General features: G+C 42.4%; 1 protein-coding gene across 3 annotated transcripts in view; it reads left to right on the plus strand.

The window, feature by feature from the left end:
- The window catches only part of nat16 (N-acetyltransferase 16), a 31,889-nt gene extending 8,204 nt beyond the window's left edge, over nucleotides 1-23,685 (plus strand). Inside the window, exons 2-6 of one of the 3 annotated variants that reach the window (XR_005038595.1) lie at nucleotides 6,854-7,077; nucleotides 9,249-9,473; nucleotides 9,731-10,000; nucleotides 10,304-20,367; nucleotides 20,556-23,685. Coding sequence is in view for 1 of the 3 variants with exons in the window: in XM_021577689.2 (XP_021433364.1) it covers nucleotides 6,862-7,077; nucleotides 9,249-9,473; nucleotides 9,731-10,000; nucleotides 10,304-10,636 (1,044 nt within the window). In the remaining 2 variants the exon portion in view is untranslated. Of the gene's footprint in view, nucleotides 1-6,853; nucleotides 7,078-9,248; nucleotides 9,474-9,730; nucleotides 10,001-10,303 lie in introns of all 3 variants that reach the window. The other 2 variants (XR_005038596.1, XM_021577689.2) reach the window with 2 other exon arrangements.
- Nucleotides 23,686-26,798: the final 3,113 nt, after the last annotated feature.

Below are 26,798 nucleotides of genomic sequence, written 5' to 3' on the forward strand. Positions count from 1 at the left end.
ATTTTCTATCCTATTCTATCCTATTATATTCCATTCCATTCTATTGTCCTATTCCATCCTATTATATTCTATCATATTCTATCCTATCCTATTCCACCCTATTATATTATATCCCATCCTATTCTATCACATTCTATTCCATTCCATTCTATTGTCCTATTCTGTCCTATTATATTCTATCCTATTCTATCCTATCCTATTCCCTCCTATTCTATTCTATTCTATTCCACCCTATTCTATCCTATTCCATCCTATTCTATTTCATCATATTTAATCCTATTCCATCCTATTATGTCCTATTATATTCTATCCTATTCTATCCTATCGTATCCCATCCAATTCTATCCTATTCCATTTCATACTATTCTATTCTACCCTATTCTATCCTATTCTATTCTATTCCATTCTATTGTCCTATTCCATCCTATTATATTCTATCCTATTATATCTTATCCTATTACATCCTATTCTATTATATTCTATTCCATCCTATCCTATCCTATTCCATCCTATTCTATTATATTCAATTCCACCCTATTCTATCCTATTCCATCCTATTCAATCCTATTCTATTCTATCCTATCCTATTCCATCCTATTCTATTTCATCATATTTTATCCTATTCCATCCTATTCTGTCCTATTCTATTATATCCTATTCTATTCTATCCTATCCTATTCCATCCTATTCTATCCTATTCTATTTCATACTATTCTATTCTACCCTATTCTATTCTATCCTATTCTATTCTATTCTATCCTATTCTATATTGTTGTGAAATTGTTAGATATTACTGTTAGATATATCTGCACTGTTAGAGCTAGAAACACAAGCATTTCACTATACCCGCAATAACATCTGCTAAACATGTGTATGTGACAAATACAATTTGATTTGTTTTGATTTGACACACTGTTTCTAAGAGATGGGAAGAAAGAAGAAATGGATTCCAATCTATTTCATTTATGCATATAGGCTTACTGTATACATCATGTGGTTTGAACATACACTATATATACAAAAGTATATGGACACCCCTTCAAATAAGTGAATTCGATGATTTCAGCCACACCCGTTGCTGACAAGTATATACAATTGAGCACATAGTCATGCAATCTCCATAGTCAAACATTGGCAGTAGAATGGCCTTACGGAAGAGCTCAGTGACTTTAAACGTGGCACCGTTATAGGATGCCACCTTTTCAACAAGTCAGTTCATCAAATTTCTGCCCTGCTATAGCTGCCCCGGTCAACTGTAAGTGCTGTTATTGTGAAGTGGAGCAACAACGGCTCAGCCACACAAGCTCACAGAACGGGACCGCCGAGTGCTGAAGCGTGTAAAAATCGTCTGATTTTGGTTGCAATACTCACCACCAAGTTCCAAACTTCCTCTGGAAGCAACAGCCTAAGATCACTATAAGCAATGCCAAGCGTCGGCTGGAGTGTTGTAAATTTCACTACCATTGGACTCTGGAGCAGTGGAAACACGTTCTCTGGAGTAATGAATCACGCTTCACCATCTGGCAGTCCAATGTACATATCTGGGTTTGGCGGATGCCAGGAGAACACTACCTGCCCGAATGCATAGTTCCAACTGTAAAGTTTGATGGAGGAGGAATAATGGTCTGGGGCTGTTTTTCATGGTTCGGGCTAGGCCTCTTAGTTCCAGTGAAGGGAAATCTTAACACTACAACATACAATTACATTCTAGACGATTCTGTGCTTCCAACTTTGTGGCAACAGTTTGGGGAAGGCCCTTTCCTGTTTCAGCATGACAATGCCCCCGTGCACAAAGCAGATCGGTGTGGAAGAACTTGACTGGCTTGCGCAGAGCCCTGACCTCAACCCCATCAAACACCTTTGGGAGGAATTGGAACGCCGGCCTCAAGCCAGGCCTAATCGTCCAACATCAGTGCCCAACCTCATTAATGCTGTTGTGGCAGAACAGAAGCATGTCCCCAAAGCAATGTTCCAACATCTAGTGGAAAGCCTTCCCAGAAGAGTGAAGGCTGTTGTAGTAGCAAAGGGGTGACCAACTCCATATTAATGCCCATGGTTCTGGAATGAGACGTTCAACAAGCAGTTGTCCACATACTTTTGGTCATGTAGTGTGTCATTTGGTGCCTCTTTGTTCAGCATGTTTGCTTGCTTGTCAACCAAACGTCAGCAAGAACATCATGCAGAAACAACCTTCCTATCCTCTCTTCTCCTCCTAACACCATGCACCTCTGATAGGCTTTTGTGTTTCTGTAATGGACAGGTGTCTGTTTACACTCGTAGAAAAAAGGGTTCCGAAAGGGTTCTTCGGCTGTCCCCATGGGAGAACCGTTTTTGGTTCCAGGTTTGGTTCGGGTTCCATGTAGAACCCTCTGTGGAAAGGGTTCTATATTGAACCCAAAAGGGTTCTACCTAAAACCAAAAGGGTTCTAACCTGGAACCAAAAAGGGTTCTCCCATGGGGACAGCCGGAAGAACCCTCTTAGGTTCTAGATAGTACATTTTGTTTTAAGAGTGTATCTGTGTAGTAATTATCTTTCTCATGTGATATTTCATGTCACTGAGGAGGTTAACAGATAGAAAAACGAGTGAAGCGTTAACGCGGGTCGTAGACGGTGGTGTGTGTGCGCGCGCGTGTGTATATGTGGACGGTCGATTGATTGGAAGGGCGCTGCTGAGGTGTGTATTGATGCCATGCTAAAGTTCACGTGGCAGTTAGTGATTCATTGTGTGTGCAGGTTTGTGTGTGTGACACTGTCACTGCCCCCCCCCCCCCCCCCCCCTCCCCCTCCTCCCCCAGTGTGTTTATGGCACCGTGCCTATGCATGCCAGTTGATGGAAAAGTACCAGTTAGAGACAGGGGAGTGTGTTAGGTCTGCTGGGGCCAGACAGTGTTTTCTCTGTCCCAGGCAGGCGGCATCCCTCCCTCCCTTCCTCAGCCCAGACACATCTCCCATCGACAGATTATCGGAAATGTCTGGCCCTGCCTCACTGCTTCAGCTAGAAGCCTCATTCCCCCTGGGGCCAACTAACACTAGCTGTCCATGCATGCATGGGACAGAGAACACACACACAGATGGAGACAGAGATACACTCTTACACATAGAAATACACACAAAAAAGTATGAAAATGTATGCACTCACTACTGTTAGCTACTCTTGATATGAGTGTCTGCTAAATGACTAAAACGTAAATGTACACACATATTACACACGGACGGGGGAAACACACACACATGGACACACACACACATACGGGCGCATACGCACATGGACACACACACACAAACGGATGCATACGCGCATGGACACACACACACATACGGATGCATACGCACATGGACACACACACACATACGGATGCATACGCACATGGACACACACACACATACGGATGCATACACACATGGACACACACACAGGCTTTAACCACTCAATAATCTCTGCACCTTTCCGGAATCCCTTTCCAACGACCTGAGCCCTCCTCCTCTCTCGCTCGTTTCGCACCATGCTTTTCCCAAGCTCAGAAAAATGTGATTGTTTTCCGAGTGAGCCAGTGTTTTCCGAGGAATCCAGGGAAGCGGGTGAGGGGGAATTACCGAAGGGATTAGGGGGATAGGGGGTTGGCAGAGGGGGGCGCGCCACAGGGACGGATGCCAGTCGCCTCTCTCTGTGCCACATACAAACTGTTGCCAAACTGGACGGGCAAACTGGGCTGGCGTCCTGGCGATGACCAGAAGTCACATTAGTGCCGTCTGTGTGGTTAGGGGTTGTGTTGTCTGTGTTTTTCCTGACCAAGACCCCGTCCACTCTGGTCAAAACATTGGGATGCGGTAGTAAGTTAAGAGGTTATGGTTGTGTAGACTGCCTGACCAAGACCCTTTGAGGTTGACATGTTTTGAAGCTACTTACTCTGTCTGACCAATGCCCATTGATGTTAAAGTTGACCCATTGATGTGAATTACAGGGATATGGTTGAAGTGTTGTGAAGCATAAAGTATACAGGCATCTAGACAGTGTATGGGTGTAATAGGAATTGCCAGGACTGTAATGGGGAAATGTAAGGTCACTAAAAGTTGCATATATTTCCATATATGCATATATTTATATGTGTCTCGCCCTGACCTTGGTATTCTTTGTTTTCTTTATTATTTTGGTTAGGTCAGGGTGTGACATGGGTGATATGTGTGTTTTTGTCTTATTCTAGGATGTTTGTACTGTCTAGGTTTTTTTGTAGATTTATGGGGTTGTTTTCATCTAGGTGTTTATGTTGGTCTATGGTTGCCTAGATTGGTTCTCAATTAGAGTCAGGTGTTTATCGTTGTCTCTGATTGGGAACCATATTTAGGCAGCCATCTTCTTTGGGTATTTCGTGGGTTATTGTCTATGTTATGTTGCACATTAGCACATTGTTTATATAGCGGTCTCGTTCATATTATTCGTTTTGTTGTTTTTGTTCTTCGTGTTCTTCATGTTCTTCATTAAATAAAGAAGAATGTATTCTAACCACGCTGCGCTTTGGTCTACTCCATACGACGATCGTGACAATATGGTATTATTTGGAAAAGAGACCTAGGTCTCAGTAACATTTTTAAAAAAAATGTTAAGATCTAAAAATAATATTTAGTTTATAGTGATTAACACAATGTTAAGCATATTCATATATGATGTACTACACATGATTTCCAGTGTTCAATTTGTGATACTCAAGGTGTGGATTGACAGTCACTAGACTTCATACTGAATGTTATGGATTATGTTTATGTCTTTTTATAGTGATTGACGCCAGACTGCGAATACACCGGTGAATAATCAGTGTGTCCTCGGTCCTTGTACCTCCAGTCTGGCATCAATCACTTATCAACAGATATGAGAATAATCCCAAAACATTCAGTGGCAAGTCTTGTGACCGTCATCCAGCACCTTGAGTGTCACGAACAGAACACTGGAAATCATGTGTCGTACATTGGGTTGACAGGTAGCCTAGTCGTTAGAGCGTTGGGCCTGTAACCGAAAGGTTGCTAGATCGAATCCCCCGAGCTGACAAAGTCAAATCTGTCGTTCTGCCCCTGAACAAGGCAGTTAACTCGCTGTTCCTAGGCCGTCGTTGTAAATAAGAATTTGTTCTTACTTGCCTACTTAAAGAAAGGTTCAATGGAAAATATACCTTTTTTAGGTACACCAATCTAGTACAGGGTCAGCCTCCAGAACAGCCTGAATTCTAAAGGGAATGGAAATGTTGCTCAATTGGTATCAAGGGACCTAACGTGTGCCATTGACACTAGGCAGGATGGAGCCATAGACTTATGCTGCTTTTGCCAATTCCGGACTCTGCCATCTGCATGACACAACCCGTTGTGGTCGTCTGCTGCAATAGCCCTTCCGTGTCAATGACAGACGAGTTGTGGGCTCCCAGATGCCATTCTGCACACCACTGTTGTACTGTGCCGTTATTTGCCTGTTTGTGGCCCCGCTGTTACTGTAGCTTGCACGATTCTTGCCGTTCTCCTTCGACCTCTCTCATCAACGAGCTGTTTTCGCCCAAAGGACTGCCGCTGACTGTTTTCTGTTTGTCGCTTCATTCTCGGTGAACCCTAGAAAGACACTGTTGTGCGTGAAAAGCCCAGGAGGCCGTCCATTTCTGAGGTTCTGGAACCGGCGCGCCTGGCAACGACGAGGTCACTCGATTTTGCCCATTCTAACGTTCAATCGAACGATAACTGAATGCGCCTATGCCTGTCTGCCTGCTTTATATAGAAAGCCACGACCACATGACTCACTGTCTGTAGGAGCGAACCATTTTCGTGAACGAGGTGTTGTACCTAATAAGCTGGCCACTGAGTGTATAAATATGCTAAACATTGTGCTATTCACACTAAACTACATTTCCCCATTAAATTGGGTATTTGTCATCTTTCTTTTTGAAGGATACTTTGTGTACCTAGCAGCTTTGGAGAAATGCTGGATGTGAGTTCTGCAGCATATTTCCCTCCTGTCGAACCTGCTGTTCAGTATTTATCCTTAAAGGCCCAATGCAGCTATTTTTATAGCAATATCAAATTATTTCTGGGTAACAATTAAGTACCTTACTATAATAGTTTTCCATTAAAATTGTCAAAAAGAAACACAAATCGCTTTTTAGCAATTTTATTGGCCTATTCTCTCATTTATCACCTGACGATGTCATCAGGCAAGCCGAAACTCCACCCAGGCAAAACCTGCGGATTACAAGGTCATGTGTAGATTGTATTTTCAACCAGCAACAATCAGGAAATAACACAGATACAAATGTGTCACACTTTTACAGTGTAAGTTTCATAAGCTGTTGTACAATATGATACAAAACAGAATTTTGACTGCACTGGCCCTTTAAGACGGGATGTTATTTATCTATTTATCTCTAGAGTATATACTGTAGCTTTACTTTACTGGAGTTAAATCAGATCACATTCTCAATTACAGCAACGGATGTGCTTCCTGTCCATTTGCTTTATAGGCCTGCTCCTGGTCCCTAATCAGATTTTTGCACTCTCTCGCCCTTTCTCTTTCTCCCTCTTCCTGATCTCTATTGATCTCTCTCCCTCACTCCCTCCTCTCATTCTCTTTATATCAATCTATATCCCTCCAATCCCTCTCACTCCTTCACTATTTCTACCCGATCTCTTCATTTATCTATTCCTCTCTCTCTTATTTGACCTCTTCCACCCTTCTCTCTCACTCTCCAACTCACCTCCATCTTCTTCTTCTCTTCCTCTCTACTTTCTCCAATATTCTTTCCTCTCCTCCATTCCCCCCTTTCTCACTCCCTTCTTCTGGCCTTACTCCCTCTCCATCCCATCTCTCCTTCCTGTCTCCAGCTGTAAAGATGAAGATTGAGAACAGCCTGCCCCGCCCCCAGCTCCCCGAGACCCCTCCCCAGACGGGCCTCCAGTTCACCGTGGCGACAGAGGAGGACTTTGAAGAGATCATGGCGATGAGCCAGGACATCTATGGAGGGCTGGACTACCTGCCGACCCGCTACACCGCCTGGCTGTCCGAGTCCAACCGCACCGTCATACTGGCCCGCAAGCAGGGCAAAGTGGTGAGAAAAGGTTATAAAGTGTGTCATAAACATGTTGTAGCATGTTTACAAAGATGTTATTAAGGTGTTTTAAGTGTGAGTGTGAGGAACGCTACCAGGCCTGGCAACAGGAGACCAACTGTACCGTTGTACTGGAGTGCAAAGAGGGAAAAGTGGGGAGAAAAGGCTATAAACAGTGTTATAAGGGTAATATAAACATGTTATAGCTTGTTTTTAAGGGGGTTATTAAGCTGTAAAAAGGGCTGTATTAGGAACTACCAGTACCTGCCCACGCACTACACTGCCTGGCTGTTCGAGACCAACCACACTGTCATACTAATGCTTTGCAAACAAGCAGGGCAAAGTGGTGTGAGGAGTTACAAGAGTCTTCAAGGGTGATACCAGAGAAATAGAATCCATGTTAAAGTCCTAAAGGAACCCTGGAGATTAGGAGTGGCCTACTTTGGAACCATTGAGAGTTACAGTTGAAGTCAGACGTTTACATACTCTTAGGTTGGAGTCATTAAAACTGGTTTTTCAACCACTCCATAAAATGTCTTGTTAACAAACTATAGTTTTGGCAAGTCGGTTAGGACATCTACTGGGTGCATGACACAAGTAATTTTTCCAACAATTGTTTACAGACAGATTATTTCACTTATAATTCACTGTATCACAATTCCAGTGTGTCAGAGGTTTACATACACTAAGTTGACTGTGCCTTTAAACAGCTTGGAAAATTCCAGAAAATTATGTAATGGCTGTAGAAGCTTCTGATAGCTAATTGACATCATTTGAGTCAATTGAAGGTGTACCTGTGGATGTATTTCAAGGCCTACCTTTAAACTCAGTGCCTCCTTTCTTGACATCATGGGAAAATCAAAAGAAATCAGCCAAGATCTCAGAATATTTTTTTAGACCTCCACATTTCTGGGTCATCCTTGGGAGCATTTTTCAAATGCCTGAAGGTACCACGGTCATCTGTACAAATAACAGTACGCAGTATAAACACCATGGGACCACGTAGCCGTCATATCGCTCAGGAAGGAGACGCGTTCTGTCTCCTAGAGATAAACGTACTTTGGTGCGAAAAGTGCAAATCAATCCCAGAACAACAGCAAAGGACCTTGTGAAGATGCTGGAGGAAACAGGTACAAAAGTATTTATATCCACAGTAAAACGAGTCCTATATCGTCATAACCTGAAAGGCCGCTCCGCAAGGAAGAAGCCACTGCTCCAAAATGTCCTCTGGTCTGATGAAACAAAAATAGAACTGTTTGGCCATAATGACCATCGTTATGTTTGGAGGAAAAAGGGGGAGGCTTGTAAGCCGAAGAACACCATCCCAACCGTTAAGCACGGGGGTGTCAGCATCATGTTGTGCGGGTGCTTTGCTGCAGGAGGGACTGGTGCACTTCACAAAATAGATGGCATCATGTGGGAAGGAAAATGATTTGGATATATTGAAGCAACATCTCAATACATCAGTCAGGAAGTTAAAGCTTGGTCGCAAATGGATCTTCCAAATGGACAATGACCCCAATCATACTTCCAAAGTTGTGGCAAAATGGCTTAAGGACAACAAAGTCAAGGTATTGGAGTGGCCATCACAAAGCCCTGACCTCAATCCTATAGAAAAGTTGTGGGCAGAACTGAAAAAGTGTGTGTGAGCAAGGAGGCCTACAAACCTGACTCAGTTACACCAGCTCTGTCAGGAGGAATGGACCAAAATTCACCCAACTTATTGTGGGAAGCTCGTGGAAGGCTACCCAAAACGTTTGACCCAAGTTAAACAATTTAAAGGCAATGCTACCAAATTCTAATTGAGTGTATGTAAACTTCTGACCCACTGGGAACGTGATGAAAGAAATGAAAACTGAAATAAATCATTCTCTCTACTATTATTCTGATATTTCACATTATTAAAATAAAGTGGTTATTCTAACTGACCTAAGACCGTGAATTTTTACTTGGGTTAAATGTCAGGAATTGTGAAACTGAGTTTAAATGTATTTGGCTAAGGTGTATGTAAACTTCAGACTTCAAATGTATATTACCTAGAAATAACAAGAGAATTACAGATAATGTTCCCACAATGTGTATCTCTTCAGCTGTTCATAATCTCCCTACGTCTTTCTCTCCCCCTCTCCTTTCTTCCCCATCCCCTTCTCCTTTATCCCCCCCCCCACCAGATTGCCCTGGAGTCAGTGTGTGTGATAGATGACGGTGACACCATGCTGGTGGAGGGGTTACGTGTGGCCCCGCAGGAGAGGGGGAAGGGCGTGGCAGGGGTGCTTCTGCGGTTCTGCTCTCAGCTGGTCAAGTCCAAGTGGCCTGAGGTGAAGGTGACCAGGCTGACCCGCGACGACCAGCTGGGGCCCAAGGACTTTCAGAAGTACCGCCTCATCACCAAACAGGTAGGTATTGGTTAATTGGTTCATTTGTTGCTTGCCTGATTGGCTAATTGATTGATTCGTATTGTTAAACCTTCCAAATTTCCAACATTTTCCAAGTTATTTCTAGTCGCCCTATTTCTGACGAGAACTCTAGTCCACTTGTGTCAGGAAATCATGTTCTACCAAAATGACACATTCCCCTTTCACAACAGTCTATTAACCAACCACACAACCTTCTCTTTACCCTACGTCCCTTCACCACCGCCTCTCTCCAAAAGGGCATCCTGCTAGTTCGCTTCAATGCCGAAGACCTCAAGCTCCGGCTCTCCGAACTGGGGCTGCATGTGACCCTCCCTCCCTCCTCTGAGGGTACCTCCCAGAGTTCTGACACCCCCCTGGTTCCCCCGGTCCTTCTGGACCTCAACGAGGCCCACCAGATGTTCCTCAACTCTGGCCTGATGTCCAACGTACTCCCTAACGCTACCATCGTCCAGGACTGGCAGCCGTTCAAGCCCCTACCCAGCAACATGGCCATTCTTCTGAAGAAGGTAAAATATTATATCATAATGAGAACCTCTGTGGAAATAAGTTGGTTGACTTTATCGTGTTTGGGGTTGCAAAATTCCTGTAACTTTCCCCAAATTCCCAGGTTTCCAAGAAATCTCGGTTGGAAGACTCTCGGAATCAGGGGAAAATAAGCATCTGTAAAACTTGGGAAAGTTACTCTAATTTTGAAACCCAAAAGTTGTAAAAATCCTTGATTATTTTCAATGTATTGCTCTACTCCCATGGCTGAAGCAACTCTATACGTATTTCACATTTCTCAAATAAAATGAATTCATTCATTCAAGGACATCGACTGGATGGTGGACGACCGCGACGTCCCCGCCGTGGCCAGCCTCTGCACCCACCCCTTCCGGGTGCCTGGAGGTCCTTACCGAGTTGGTGACGACACGTACTACCTCAACATCGACGTGTTCGGTAAGGACATAGGCCTGGTGCTTCAGCAGTTCCTGAGTCACCTCCGGCGCCACACAGCCACCCTGAAGGGCTACGTCATGTGTCAGATGTTTCTGGATCCCCCCATGTGGAAACCCATGGTTGAATTCTGTCGCCAGACACTGAAGGTGGAGCTGGTTAAGGAATATACAGAGCAGTGCGTGGTCGAGTCGGATGTCATGTAGCTGGCAGAAGAGGAAGGAGGAAGAGGAAGAGGAGAAACAATATGAAGGAAAAAACGGGAAAAGTTGACAAATTCAGAAAATGTTTCAGAGACCCAACGAATGAACAAACAACATTCTCTTTAGAAAATGAAATGGGGAAAGTTCCCAAAGAAACTTCGGAACGATTAGCAACAACCTCCTTAAGCAAGTCTATAGTGAAACAACTTAGAAGCCGCGTTAGATTTGCAATATATTTGATATTAACACTACCGCTAACAAAAATATTTTAGGAAAAAAGGCAGTTATTTGAAATACCTTTTGACAAATTAGTTTCAATTAATTTCTCAGTCTTTTACCATTCAGTCATCGCAAAAATCTAACTCTTAACAACAGTAGTAACTTCATGCTAATGTTACTCCTTTAATAAAATAGAAAATGCAAGCTAGTTTATGGTATGTTATGCCGTTTAATCCTTTTTTTTTGTAAATATAAAGTATAAATATGTACACATTCTGAATTGCAAATAAGTCTGCACAACTCTTGAGGCACTTTATTAAACCATATGAGCTGTTGTGCTAAAGTGCGAGTGATGAAGTGAGGAAGAGAGGAGTTGGTTTACTTTTAGAGATGACTGAATTGAACTGATTTAGAACGCATCACTCCCATCCATAGTCATGGTAGAAATCCTTTTGGACTTATTCTATCTAACACCAAATCCCCAAATACTGTCGAACAAACAATAGACCTTCAGTGAATCCTACAGAGCATTTGCACGCTTATAATTCACACTAAATGGCTGAAACGGAACAGATAGAAACACACTTAGCTCCACTGAAACCTGGCCAGTTAACTTTTAAAACAATTTAGTTGTCTTCGTTGTTTGTTTTTTTAACAGTCACTCAGTTGTTTTGTTTTTTTAAGCACTTAACCATATTGCTAATTTATAGCTACTTTTCCACGCGTACTTGAATGCGTCAGTAGTACGTAAAGAGGTAATATATTAACAGCAGAAGCTTTCTGGAGGCTGTCGTATAACAATGTGAAATCTAAGTTAACTCTATAGTAGATTGCTAACAATGTGAAAAAAGGTAGATGTACTATACAGTATTCCGCAAAGACTCAAACAATTGAACTAATATAGTTGAGATTGACTTAGCATTAACAACATTGTTCGGTAGCTAGAGACATATTTCAACGGTAAACGTCGCCATCACAAATATTATCTGACAGCCTTTGTAAAGGTTCAATTCTAGTCCCTCGTGGTTGTTGAAAACATCAACATAGATACTACAGTCACTCTAAGACACTTCATATCCACTCTACGAAGCTGCGTAGCCACCCTAAGAAGCTTCATAAGCTTTGGCACGTGGTAAGAGCTCAGCAAAGCAAATGGGACACAGTTTGCTCTCCAAGGCCTCATAACCACTCTACAAAGCTTCATAGCCACTCTACTAAGCTTTATAAGCTTTTGGCTCTTTGCTCTTGAACGTTCCCTTTAAGAAGTGATGCTTTTGACATGACGTAGCACTGAACGAGTCTACATTGCAACCCCCAAATTGAGACTGAAGCCATCTAAAACCACTACAGAAGAGAGACTGGACATTCTATGGACTCTCCAACCTGCCCTCGTTGTAAAAGGTACCTTGTTGTAAGGGATGAATTGGATGGCGGAAGAGAATATCTTTTTTAATTTTTTTGGTACACTGACCCTTGTCTGGACACCCCATCTGTCATCCTCCTGTCTTTCCGAGACGAACGGTTAAACACACTCACACATGATGAACTGAAGGATTGGACTGGATCGATATCGGACGATGGATGGACAAGATGCCTGGAGAAAGTGGAATGAAGAATGAAGCAAATGTCATACCGGATTCCATATTCGTCAAAGCAAAACAGAAACAACGAAACAATGCTTTGTAAAGGCTGATGATGATTTTCTCAGTTCTTTTGAGAAGCACTTTCTATTTTTTTCCACCCATTGAAGAAGCAAAGCTGGACTGACCCACCTTTTTTTTGCTGCAGCTAGTCGTGAGGAAGAGGAAGATAAAGATTTTCAGCAACCCGAATCCAGTGGTGAAGAGTAGTACACAAGCAATCCCACATAGATGTATTTTTTAACAAGATTGGCATTCACATTCTAGCCCATTTACATCTACCCAATGCATACACTCCACCCCCACCCGTCTCTAAAGTCTTACCCCTACCCCACATACGAAACCCCACATGAACCCCCCCCCCCCCCAGACAAATAATTTCTGAGAAATTCTCCATGATATGGGAAGGTCGAGCTTTTCCTCACAATCAAGAACAACCCCTCTCTCATTCTCTCGTTCTTCATGAATAGATTCAAGACCAATTAAAAGCCACTGAGTTTAAAACATCCTTATGTAGATTATCGTCAACTCTTGGCTGGTCAAAGGTAAGGGGCCCTGGTTGTGCTGTCATATCCATGCTGGCCATCTGGTGTATGTAAATGGTCTTGGAGAGCCTGCTTTCCTGCTGCTAGTGTGTGAACAGAGGACCAGATGATGAGGGTTTTAACTATTCATGAAACTTAAGTAAAACGTTATTAACCTAATATAAACATTACTTGGCTTCTTGTTCATCAAACCTATTCAGAAAACCGCCGAGTTACTTGTGGCTCCGTAGGATACATAAGTGAGCAATAGTTTTAAGTTGGTGTTGGACGTTCGTGAGTAGAGATCCGTGTATTTACGGGAAAGCCATTGAGATGGGAGCGGAGGAGCTCATTTGTCTCTCTGAGGAGACGGAAGAGTGTATCTCTTGTTTGACATTTGAAAACTATCCTCTTTTCCCTCCAGTCCAGTTCCACACCCCATATCTGTCTTGTTGTCTGCCTGTCGGTCTGTCTGCACAACTGGCAAATAGGAAGCAGTTCTACTGTTCCTTCCTGGTCTCCGTAACAACGGAGCTTCCTGGTCTCCGTAACAACGGAGCTCCCTGGTCTCCGTAACAACGGAGCTCTCCGTTCTTAAAAGCATCCGAAGTGACAGTGAGGGGTGTGATATAGCTATCTTACAGTAACATGGTGTCATGGTAGTGGGACGCCGGTGGACGTTGCATGGTCTCAGATAGACCGTGTTGTATTGTATACCCATAATACCTTGCAAGGTCCACAGACCCACGGATCCAATGATTTTCCAAGACCATATGGCTAAATTGGATACCACAGCACAACCCAAGGATACGACAGGGAGGATGTATTTGGTTGGAGGGTGAACACGCTAGGTAAACTTACTATATCTGATATGATACGCACGCACGCACACACACACACACATACACGCATCAAATCCACACAAAAGGAAATTGCAACCTTCCCAAAAAAACTACCCCTCAGCCCCATCACGCCCATGCAATCTATTGCCCAGATGCCCACTTACCCCCGCAACAACATGCCCTAATCTATGTTGTATCTACTACCACAGAGACAAGGTTGTTGTCATACAAACTGCCTCAGTGCCCAACATACCCACCCAGGAAAGACTGTCTATACCCATGTTCTCCATCTTCACTTAGACTATACAAACGGTTGTCTGGTGAATTGGTGGTTTGTCTGTGTCGTCTAGTATATTTATATATATTTGACCTACAGATATGTGCACAGTATTTCAGAGGGATGTTGGATTCAGTAGGTATATTTTGTCTTGGGACTTATTTGATTATTTGTAAAGGTATGTTGGGTTGTGTGTTTGAGGGAAAGCTGGAAGGACAAAGTTTGGTAGAGACCCAAAGAGATTGGATTGGTTCTAGACTGCTTCACAATGAATTTGTCTCCCGTCAGATAATTCAGATTGATCAAAAGACTCTACAGCAGATAATCCACGCTGATCTATCCTTGTACTCAGAGATATTCTCTAGAGAAGTACAAGTCATCCACTGTTCTGAAACATTCTAAACAAACTCTCCTCCCTCCCTTGTCCCCCAGAGCACACAAACACAGCAAAGAGAATGAATGGTGTTTAACCAACAGCCTTGGAAATAGATACGGTCTATCTTTTAGGCTTTCCTAAAGCACTGTGTAGTAGTGTGTGACATGCACTTTACATGTGAAAGCTACTGTATGGATATGCACTAAACCAAGAAGAGGGTACTTCATACTCTAACCATCCCTGATAGCGCTGATTTGATTAAGGGTTTTTTTTATACAGCGAGGTTACTGTTACTGTGCTACCATTGAGTCGGATCTCGGTCTAATGATGGTAAAGTAAGCATTTTGTTCAGCCCGATTCATTCGCCCTCTGCCGCTGTGATTCTGTTGGGGAGGGCAGCAGTGCAGCGAATGAAACGGGGGTCTGTTCAAAATGATTGATGGAGTGTTGGGAATGGAATGGAAAGATGAACGGGAACACTCGATAGTGTTCTAATGTTTTCTGTCTCGCTGTCGTCAACGGCGATGTTAATCAGCCATGGTTACAATCGCCACGGTTACGCAACTCAGAGCAAAGATAAGATCTCCGTTGTGAATGAATTCTTTCTCGTTATGAATCTGATTAGATGCTTAATTGGTTGATTAAACATAATAGTCATACATACTCATTATTGATCACATTTGATGTACAAACAGTGCTTTGATTTACAATTCTGGTGACTGTTGATGGCTGGTTATCATCTTGCTGTGGGTTTGTGTTCTCCAATTGTACAAATTGTTCATTTTGTCTGAGATTCTTTAGTTTGTAAAAATTATTTAATCTTCTACTAATTATTTCCTCTTATCTAACCAGTATTTTTCCACCATCCATTTTTTCTCATTTTAAATCCTCACCCATGTTCACCTTGTTCTTAAAACCACTCAACATTTAATCTCTTTAAATCTAGATTTGGTCATTTTGAATGCAGAGATGGTTGTTATTAAAAGCCTGAGCTGTCATGAAGTAGATAGAGCAGAGACGTGTTACAGTTGTTAGCATTTTGTCTGATAGGGAAGCATGAAAGGTGCCATGGGATGTGTTTCAAACACAGGGAAGATGTATTGTCTCGAACCTGTATTGGTAACATTGCTTGTTCCCAGATCTGTAGGTGTTTCAGCCATCTCCTCTGTCTATGACAGTCAGAGAAAGTTGATTAAAACACATACTGATCTGGGACCAGTCTAGTGGCTAGTGGTAGCTATGCTTGGTGGTGGAGAAGGAGAGAGTAAAGGGCGTTTAGGAAATGGCTTTTCACTTCTTTTTTTTCTTGGCCTGGTCGCAAAGACAGACGAGGGAAGGAGAGATGGAGGGAGGTCATCGAGGATATGGGGTTGAGGGAAGGAGAGGTCAGGGAGAGCAGGAGGGGAAGGAGGGATGGTGTGGGGGTTGTGGAAGAGGAGATTAGAGTAGAGTAACAGGAGTCGCTCTCTCTCTCTTTATTATTGCATTACCACTTTGGTAATTAAAGGGCGTAAGAGGTTGGAAAAACCAGGGGCGGATGGTTACAGTAGGAACTGTAGACTCTACTGTACCCCAGGCACCCTGAAAACATTCCGTGAAGCCTTGTAGCCACACTAAGGTGCTTTATAACCACTCTATGAAGTTCCATACTGTAGAGTCTCAACTTTTACCCACATGTTTGTGGGTAAAAGTTCAGGCAAAAACGTGGGGGGGGGGGGGAGACAGAGATAGCAACAGAGAGGAAGAGGTGAATGACAACTGAGGACGAGGCCAGTCAAACTATTTATACATACATACTACCATTGACATGTATCCACACTATGTGTCCTTGTAGACACTTCAACAGGGCTCTCCAACCCTGTTCCTGAAGAGCTATCCTCATGTAGGTTTTCGCTCCAACCCTGTTCCTGAAGAGCTATCCTCATGTAGGTTTTTGCTCCAACCCCAGTTGTAACTAACCTGATTCGGCTTATCAGCCGGTGATTAGAATCAGGTGCGCTATTTTAGGGTTGGGAGTGAAAACCCACAGGACGGTAGCTCTCCAGGAACAGGGGTACAGCCTGTGTCTCATTGGCAGTGCTGTGAGTGATAGGTTGTCTTTTCTGGTCACCAGTTATTTCGACTGGGTTACATTTTTCACACAACCAGTGTTGTGTTCACATCTGCTATCCAGGGCAACTAGAGAACCAGGAAGTCAAGTGAAAGCGCTATGCTGTTCTGTATGCAGGGTGAGGCTGTGTCCGGAATGACACTCTATTCCCTATGTAGTGCACTAGTTTTGACCAGAGCCCTTATCAAAAGTAGTGCACTATATAGGGCAAGGATGGGCAACTGGCGCCGCCCCCTTTTGATGGCCCTCGGATCAATTCAGTTGGCATCTTAACTTACTGTTGCAAGTTAGAATAGTAGAATACACAAGGTTCTCTACTCTGCTGGCCAGTATTTATCTCCGCTCATACACAAGTAATAAAGGGCTAGTGTACTAATTTGATGGAGAAAATTTATTTTAATATATACAAATTTAAATTCGATTTTTCATGGGGTGTTGAAGTACTCTCAGCACCCCTACTTCCCGCAGCTATGCAAACATTTCTCTCCACCCCATGGCAAAATGTGTAGAATTGCAAAAAAGTACCTCTAAAAAATTCTAAAATGTTCTCTCAGCTGTCAAGAGGGGGGCTGCTAAAATAATTTGCTGCCAATGTGGTGGGGGGTACGCACATATGGGTACGCAGACCCACAAGTAATTGTGGTCCCTCATGACGAGTTCCGTGTCCCCAACCCCATCAAAGTTGCCCATCCCTGATATAGGGAATTTCAGTTTCAGACACACGGTCAGGGTTTCCTTCCAAGACTAAAATACATTTAATCCCCTATGGGGAGGTAAGAACCAGCAAGGTTTGTATTTATATATATATAGACTAACTCCACATGGAGATGGAGTTGAAGGCCCATCGCCTGCTGATGGCAGGATAAATGATACAGTAAGGGGCCCTAAACACACACACACACACACACACACTTTACATGCGTCGACGTGAACACAGGCAGGAATGTCTATTCCTCTCCTGAACTGCTTACTGCTTACCCAGCGACACTGAAGAGGCTCCGCGACAGTTAGCTAGAGTTTCAGCCAGACTTTCTCCCCATGTGTGTGCGTGCATGCCTGCGTGTGTGTGCGTAATCTGTCGATGTGTCGCAGTGTCTGGTTGCACGGGGAGAGAGACAGAGACCCTTTTCAGTCAAATAGGGCAATGGTCTCCTTACCGAACCACCTGATCCGCTACTGTCTCAGCGGGTTGTGAATGGAAAGACTCCTCCTCCGTCCTAATTGGCACCCTATTCCCTCTGTAGTACACTACTTTTGACCGGCTCTGATCAAAAGTAGTGCACTATGTAGGGAATATGGTTCCATTTAGGACAATGGCTCTGTAAAGAGAGAACAGGAGAAGGGGAATAAGAGGAGAAGGGGGGGGGGGGGGGTTAGGAAAGAGAGATGTGTAGGGTTTTTCGGACGCTTATCTCGAGTTTGGAAGGGGAGAAGAGGGAACGGGGGGAGAGGTTAGGAAGAGAGAGACTTTTTCAGATGCTTGTCGTGGGTTTTGGAGAGAGCCAGACGGATACCTACTGTCTACTTTTATGGCTGTTGGAAGCCGCTGCTGGTGGATGTGGTTTTGGCTCAATTGCGTGAAGCTCTGGATGTTGGAATGGACTCTGTGTCGAGGGTATAATGACAGGATAATAGTCATGAATGGGTAAATTATAGCTAGGCTTGGAATGGATTCAGACAGTGCTGCCATTGATATCGAGTAGCCAGGAGTAGTGTAGTTGTACACAGACATGCACATGTAATACACACATGTAACATATGTAATACACACATGTAACATATGTAATACACACATGTAACATATGTAATACACACACAAGCACATACTGTAACATGTCAAATTGATCATAATCCCATGTTTCTATATTTTCTAAATGGATGAAAGCACCTACCCATAATGCGTGTTTGATCATCGCCCTGTCCCGGGAAAGTGGTTTTTACATTTGTTTTGTTTTCCTTTGTTTTTTTTCATCCCCTCTTAATCTCAGTCAAAGACAGAAATGCAGGCGTAAGTTTGTGTCAAAATGTTGCCCACGCCTGTGAAAAGTAATTAAGACGAGAAGCACAAATGAAAGCTTCATGTTTGCAAATGATACATTCAACTGGAACTGTCATTCAAACAAAACACTTTGAACTGAAACCACAAGCAGAACTAAGAGGTTTCAAGTCTTTTCCTCTTCATTTCCTTTCCGAGGGGGAGATAAAAGAAAATGATATAAAGTGACTACTTGACCATACCGCCCCATGCCAATGTCTCTTCGAAACTGTGAACAACTACTGTATTGTGCTTTTGTGCATTTTATATGTTATGAAAAATACTGTAAGGAACATGGGAGTGGAAGAAACCCTAGGAATAGAAACATGGCGGCCATTACCATTGATTTGAATGGGGATGGCCATTCTAGGTATTCTATCTCTATGGGTGAAACGCAACTGGACCCTCTACCCCATTTATCTGTGACCATGCATATAGCCTCTGTGTTGTGATAACTAATCGTGCGAACCGTGCTATGTGCATGTTATCCAACCCAAAGTAGCACTGACTGTCTTGCACATGAAATACAGTATGTACCCCTGTTGCATACATTCATGTGTACATTGTAAATAGCCTAAAAATCTATCTATCTGAAAGGAAGTCTGAATATGGACTTTTAGAAGAAGACAAGACACACCATCTTGTAATTTTGTATGTTTGAACAGTTTAAAAGAGGTTTTAGATGCTATATGCACTTTAAGATTAAAACAAACACGAAAACAGTTTCCGGTTGCGTATCCATACCCAAGTTCTGGAAAAATGTTAAGTGGGATTGATTTTTCTGTAACACCAGACTGGGGTGGGGGGATTTCTGTGTAACACCAGACGTGGTCATTCAGTGGGGTTTCATTCAATTCACTTCAAAGGTCTCAGAGCTTCCTGATCAAATGTTCCACCACCACATTCATTCCTCAGGTAATCTTGAGTGAATACTCTTACTTAACTCCCTTTCCTTCTTTCTTTCTTATTTACATCCAAAGATGTAAAGCAAAGAAACAGCATACTATGATATTATTCTCCCTATTAAGTGGAATAATCCCACCCGAATACTGGGGTGTTCTGGGTCCAAATGTCAGTTAAAGTCAAACCAAAGTCTTCTCAGATGGTCTCCCAGGCAACACAACACAGCCCCATCTGTCAAACTATACTGTTGTTATAACGTCACAATCAGACTTGATTATTTATAATATGAAGGTCGAAACACAGCTTCTCTGTATGACCTACTGTAAAAAATCTACAGGAAAAAAACATCACCGTAAATGTATATGTACAGAAATTGAATGATGGCAATTACTGCTGTGCCTGAAAGTGACTCAACAATCTCCTTTATTAGAAATAATAAGAGATATTTTGGAGATTCCAAGATTAGATGTATCTGGAGACGCCTTTAAAGTGAACAAATAGACAGCTTTTGGTCAAAGACATGGCCATTGCTGTTCACGATTGTTTTTATTTTTCAACATCAAAAAGTCAAAAAGCGGCAAAATATTCACACCTACCTTGCCAAACTTTCCCTATAGGGGGTCCAACTAAATGACCAATGTCTGAATGAACATACAAATACATATGTTATGTAGACTTGGGTTACATGAAAGTGCCAAGACCTTGACCCCTGCTCGGAACCACCAAGGTCACAAGGTCAAAGGTCATAGAGCAAAGGTTAAGGTGCTGGAGTTTTCATATAGCCCTTTTTTCCTTGATATGGCTGCAGGTCCAACTAAATGACCAATGTCTGAATGAACATACAAATACATATGTTATGTAGACTTGGGTTACATGAAAGTGCCAAGACCTTGACCCCTGCTCGGAACCACCAAGGTCACAAGGTCAAAGGTCATAGAGCAAAGGTTAAGGTGCTGGAGTTTTCATATAGCCCTTTTTTCCTTGATATGGCTGCAGCTGTCGAGTTTCACCTAGAGTCTCACGATTATATACGGACGCAGAGTACAGTGTGGAATATATTGTGCGTTGAAGCCTATATGCCACTGACTCAACAGTTATAACAGGTTATAACCTGCAATCAGGTTATACTGATCAATTCATGCTAGTATTATAGGATCCTGAGTGATAAAAGTCAGGATATACTGTACATTTATTAGTCTAATAACTTTACAGTTTAAAGTCATTTTAGTGAGACTTCTTATTGGATTTCCAGCTGTGTGTCTGCCGAGGGGTACATACATTAATCAAGCCAAGTTGGTTATTTGAAAAAAATGTATTCCCTTTTTTTTCTCTTATTAATAGTTTTTTTTTATACCCAACTTTCCCTGCTTATTCTCAAGCGGTGATTTGGAGAGAAAAAACGATTTAGTTTATTTATTTATTATTATGATTGATTATTATTATTCCGTTTTCAGAAGAGAAAACCATTTGTGAGACTGACAGATGCAAAACTATTTTAAATACAATAATTTAAAAAAAAAAACCTTTACAAGCGACGAGAGGTCTAATTGAACGTGTTGTTTTTATCCACCTCGAATGCAAAATGTGTGAATGTTGGGGAGTGACGATGGGTTTGGCACAGAAACGTGGCTAGGTTTACACTGAGCAAAATGACGAAGTTCAAACATACAAGATAAATACTTGAGAAACCTCATTAGGACAATACTTAAGATATGCATTTTGACTTTGTCTATGGCAGTATGTTTCTGTATTGACCAAGTGATTGAGTTATGCATTCTTTTAACACGTTATTCTTTACTAAGGAGGGAAGCTAGTATTATTTGGGGGGGCGAGTATATGCTTCGATTATGGGACACGGAGGTAGAAGTTAAAGTTTCATCACTTTACACACACACACTCACAAAAGGATGTTTCGGTGTAAACCTAGCCATATACTTACATGTAATACAATATTATTATTTTTAACACTGTATAATCTTAAAGTGATGGCTAAAAAAGGGGAAGTAGTATTGACTGGTAACATTTCTTTCCTTTTACAAATTTTTTTTTTTGCTTGCGTTTATATAATATTGTTGTAGTAGTAGTAATCTGTGAAGAAAATTGTGCATTTCAATATATCCTCCCTTTCTCTCCATTGTTAGGATAGGTAGTTTAACCAAGGACGTTTTAACATCTACAAACATATAAACCTTATTACATGTGTAATGCAACAGTAGATATTGTGACATTGTTAAAGACAGAACAGCGACAAAACACAGAGACGTTGTGTAACTGTAGAAACATTGTGAAGCCATTCTAACATTGTGATGATAATAGCAAACTGAAATCCGGGCTGCTTATGTGTGTAGTAGTATTTGAGTAATATTTGAGTAGTATTTGAGTAGTATTTGAGTAGTATATCTGTAGTGGTATTTTGTTTCTTATAGGATAAGCGAACAATGCAAGACTAACAGGGAACAGAACAGAAATGTTAGAAATGTTTGAGAATGAAACACAGCACTACAGACTCTGACGTTTTCAGAAGTTCTTTGTTGATTGTTTCTTTATGATTTTTTTGGTTCCTTAGTCCCCCCCCCCCCCCCCTCAACTTTCTCTGTTTTGATATTTGCCTTTGTTGGGTGTTGTTAGGTTAAAAAAAAGAAAAGTAACACGAAAAAAAAAAAAGAGAAAACAACAAGTGCATGCCAGAATGTTAGGCTCTTTCTATCTATTAAAAGAGCTCACTTTTTGTGTTAGACTTATAGATATTTACAAGGACAAAAAAAAAAGAAAAGAAAACAAGAACAATAAAGGTGGGGTGGTGAGATGTGTGTGTTTTACAGGGGCACAGACAACAAAACAAACGAAACGCCACGACAATGTGAGAGTGTAACACAAGTGTTATCATGCACCACAATGTACAAAAACACACAAACATAAACAAATGAAACAGATAGCATACCCACTGAACATAAATCGCACAAAAAGCCACGTGTGTAGGCTTCGGGCTACATTTACCATTTTCTTTCATTCTTTCTTCCTTTCTTTCATGCACACTCTCAAACATACAGTAGAATGTAGTGTGGGTCAAAATTGTTTATCAAGGTTAAGTTGACATTTTGGTGAAAACATTTGTAAGCATGGTCTGAAATGGTGATGCCGGACAAGGCTTGACGGGTGGAAGATTTAAAAACAAGAGTGTTATCTGTTTATAGCGTTAACTCAACAACCAACATAACTATGACATTTTCAATGGCACCACAGTATCAGAACTATCCTTTTCTCAAATGTACTGTATTTATATTTCAGTGGTATAGGCAATGGTTCAGTGGTATAGGCAATGGTTCAGTGGTATAGGCAATGGTTCAGTGGTATAGGCAATGGTTCAGTGGTATAGGCAATGGGCAAAGTAGTTGATGTGTGGCAGGGCACAGAGAGAGAGAGAGAGAGTCAGCATGGAAGACCAATCTGATTTAAATTGTCCATAGAAATGGCATCCATTAGAAGTTTTGGGTCACACACACATGCACACACACATATACACACACACACACACACACACACACACACACACACACACACACACACACACACACACACACACACACATACATACACATACATACACACACTTTTGGGTTATGGCCTTGGCCCCAACACTGGGTTTGATGGAGCCATTACTAAACAACACAACACTATAGCCAAGCAGTGGCATATACGCCTCAGGGACACATTCTGTTGGAACTCAATGTTTAATGCAAAATGCAAAAATAAGACTTGGTCAATACACAACAATACAATGGCATAAAGGACAAGCTGGACCGTATCTCAACAGTTATAACACGTTATAAAAGGTTATATAGAGGTTACATGATTTTTCATGTCGTTATGTTTTTCAATACCCAACAATACAATGACACACTTACCATAGAGGTCAAAAGGATGGCTATATAGAGGTTATAAAAGGTTACCAGATTTTCCATGTCATTATGGTTTGAAATGACACACTAGCCCACTAAATATCAGGGTTTTATAAGAGTCAAGGTTGTTGTTTCTCGGTGGGTTGTAAAGTATTTTGTCGGGAAAAAATTGACAGTAGCCTACTTTGGGTAAATGGTTTGAATACAACAGTAAATCAGTGAGGGAGTACGTGGCTGTGTGTGTGTGTGTGTGTATGTTGTGCTCTCTGCGACCAAGAAAATAAACAAATAACCCCTCCACCCTCCCCCACTCAAAAAACAAAGCACAGAGATAATCTAGTTTTGGGGGTAGAAAGAGGACTGCATTTGGTCCTCTGTTTTTTTATATTTTCAGGTGCCCAGTGTGTGTGTGTGGGTGTATGTGTGTGGGTGTGTGTGCACGCGTGCGTGCGGGAGCTCTCACCAATGCGTCTGTAACACGACTCATGGATTTCTTTCTCTCTCTCTCTCTCTCTCTCTCTCTCTCTCTCTCTCTCTCTCTCTCTCTCTCTCTCTCTCTCTCCCCATATCTATTCCTCTCTGTCTGTTTTATATATAAAACACACCAACCCATCAAAAGCTATCTGCTGTATAACACCTTTAAATAACACAGCCCCCGTTTAATAACGGGAGCACTTTTAACAACTTTAACTGCAAATGGTAATAGAAATGTATAAGATTCCAATGGTGTCTATGGTCTCTCATCTGCTCTGACATGGTTGTGGGTTAATTTAGGTGGGGGGGCTGTAAATGACAACCAGCAATAGCCAGATCACACTCCATGGAGAGAGAGATGGAGAACGAGTGAAAGAAAGGGAGGAATACCGACGGAGAAATTGGGGGGGAAAAAGCTAGAAACAGGAAGAGAGGGAGCCAAAATTGCTTTTAAGAAAAAACATCACACAGTAGAGTTTAGGGCTAACCACCAGATTAGGGCTTAGGGCTAGATTCAATTCAGATCTCGGAAGAGCCGCGCTATGGCGTGAGACTGCATTTACTTGAAACGCTGCGTGCCGTATGTTGGCTCAATTGGAAATGACCTCATTTCAATCGCGCTAGAACGCAGATTTTCCTCGATCCGGGTTGAATCTAGCCCTATGGTTCATTTTGGGCAACAAATAGGAACAGAGAACAGAAAACAGAAAGAGAGAAGCTTTTATTACGGTTGGGGATAAACACCGCTAGGGTTTATTTCTGGTAGCAACAAATGGTGTCCATGTTTGACAGGTGGGGTTAGACGGGGATGATCCACCAGTGCCAGCTGACCCCAGCTGCTCCATGACCCCACATGGTGGCCCCCTCACTGGGAGAGACAGACAGACAGCAGCCTCCCACAACCCTGAACCTAATCCCAACCACCTCTACATTGGTGGGGCTAACGCTCACACTGGGGACAGACAGATGGACAAATGGATCCATTTGGTATGTGTATGGAAGGGGTGGAGGGGTTGATATTTGTTGGGTTGGGTGTGTTGTTTTCTGCCCGCAATTAGCAACGGCCATTCAGTATTCTTTTTGAGGTTTTAATTGGGCCAGACCACACAGGAAACACTGATAGGCACAAACAAACACACACACACACACACACACATAGATAGACTCAGAGCTGCACTCAGACTGGGAAGAGAATCAAGGACATTTTGGGACATTTGGGGCCCTACAGAGGGGGAACGTGGTTGACCAGGGGTGGTTAAGACAGGGAAGAGTTGTAAATCTTTTCCAATTGATTTAGTGTAGCGTTATTTTAGAACGCTTTAGAAAAATACTCCCTTTGAGTCTTCAAGCTACCTTGCTCTTTTATTCGTTTTTTTATTTTTATTGATTTAGCATAGATGTGTCTTTCTTCAAGATACACAGCACCAGTCTACCTACTGTACAGTGTTCTAACCCCTGGCCATAGCAACACCACACAGACGGTTACTCTTACAGAGTTACACTCAATGAATATCTTAGGTGACGAGCTCATCACTTTACAAGGTGGCAGGTCCAGTAACATGTACTGTTAACACACGCACACACACACACACGCAGTCTTGTATAACTAATCTTCTGGGGACACACAATTCAGTCCCATTCAAAATCCTATTTTCCCGAACCCCTAACCTTAACCCTTACCACAAAACCTAACCTTAATCCTAACCCCTAAACCTAATTCTAACACTAATTCTAAACTTAACCCTAAACTCCCCAGAAATAGCATTTGACCCCAGTTGGTCAAATGTCTGTTTATTTACTTTTCTTGTGGGGACTTCTGGTCCCCACAACAACAGTTTTAACTTTGAGCTGCATTTTGTGTACGAGATATCCTATAGGCTACAGATAACGTTCATTTATGTATAATGTACTGTAGGTATACAGTAGTCACATGCACTGTGGGCGGGACTCAACACAGACGGACACAAGTATGACCACGAATGCTCTGCAATGGGATGAGTGTTGTTCTATGCCACTGTATATATCCATTATCAGGATATTGTCTCATATGATGTACTTCTTTCCATGCATTAAACTGTAGCACATATAGGGTTTATAAATAGTAGCAGGATATGGTGTTTATGCACACACACACACACACACTCTTATCATTATTATTTCGATTTTGCAGATCAATTTAGGATATAGTATGAATACCTCATAACCATAGTCAATAACTCGTTGAAATGGTCTACCAACAATATGACATTTAATTTAGATCTAATTCATGTATCATACACGTTGTATTTTTCCATCCAGGGCCATATTGAAGCCCTGCTCTGCACAGACAGTAACACATCATGTGTATGCAAAGACACACACACACACACACACACACAGCCGTACACACCGAGTGAGTAATGTGTCACGTGAATTTACAGCCCCCTAGCTGCTGCAAACACCGGATGGCATCGAACGCACAATAATCCCACCATGGCACTGACACCCCAAGGTTGAATGCCACTGTGTGTATATAATGCCAGTGGACCAGACAATAACCCAGTGGAATTTTCCTCTCCTCCTCTCCCTCCCCCTCTACGCCCCCGCTCCTACACCCCCCCCCCCCCCCAATTGCACTGTGGGGGAGGGGTGGAATTCTGATTGGACAGAGTTGGGGCAACTGTGGGAGGGGAGTTGTGTGTGTGCGCGTGCATGTAGTGTGTGGTGTATGTGTGTGCACGAGGCACGCTGGCACAGTTATCCCAGCTGGCAGTGTCTCTCTGAGCCCCTGGGCGTCCATGCCAAGCTCATGGCTCAGCATCAGAGAAGAGGAGCGGAAAAGGAGGAGAGGGGGAGAAGGAGGAGGGGATGGGGGATACTGTAGGAC

This window comes from Oncorhynchus mykiss, chromosome 21, assembly GCF_013265735.2.
Source record: "Oncorhynchus mykiss isolate Arlee chromosome 21, USDA_OmykA_1.1, whole genome shotgun sequence".
NCBI lineage: Eukaryota > Metazoa > Chordata > Actinopteri > Salmoniformes > Salmonidae > Oncorhynchus > Oncorhynchus mykiss.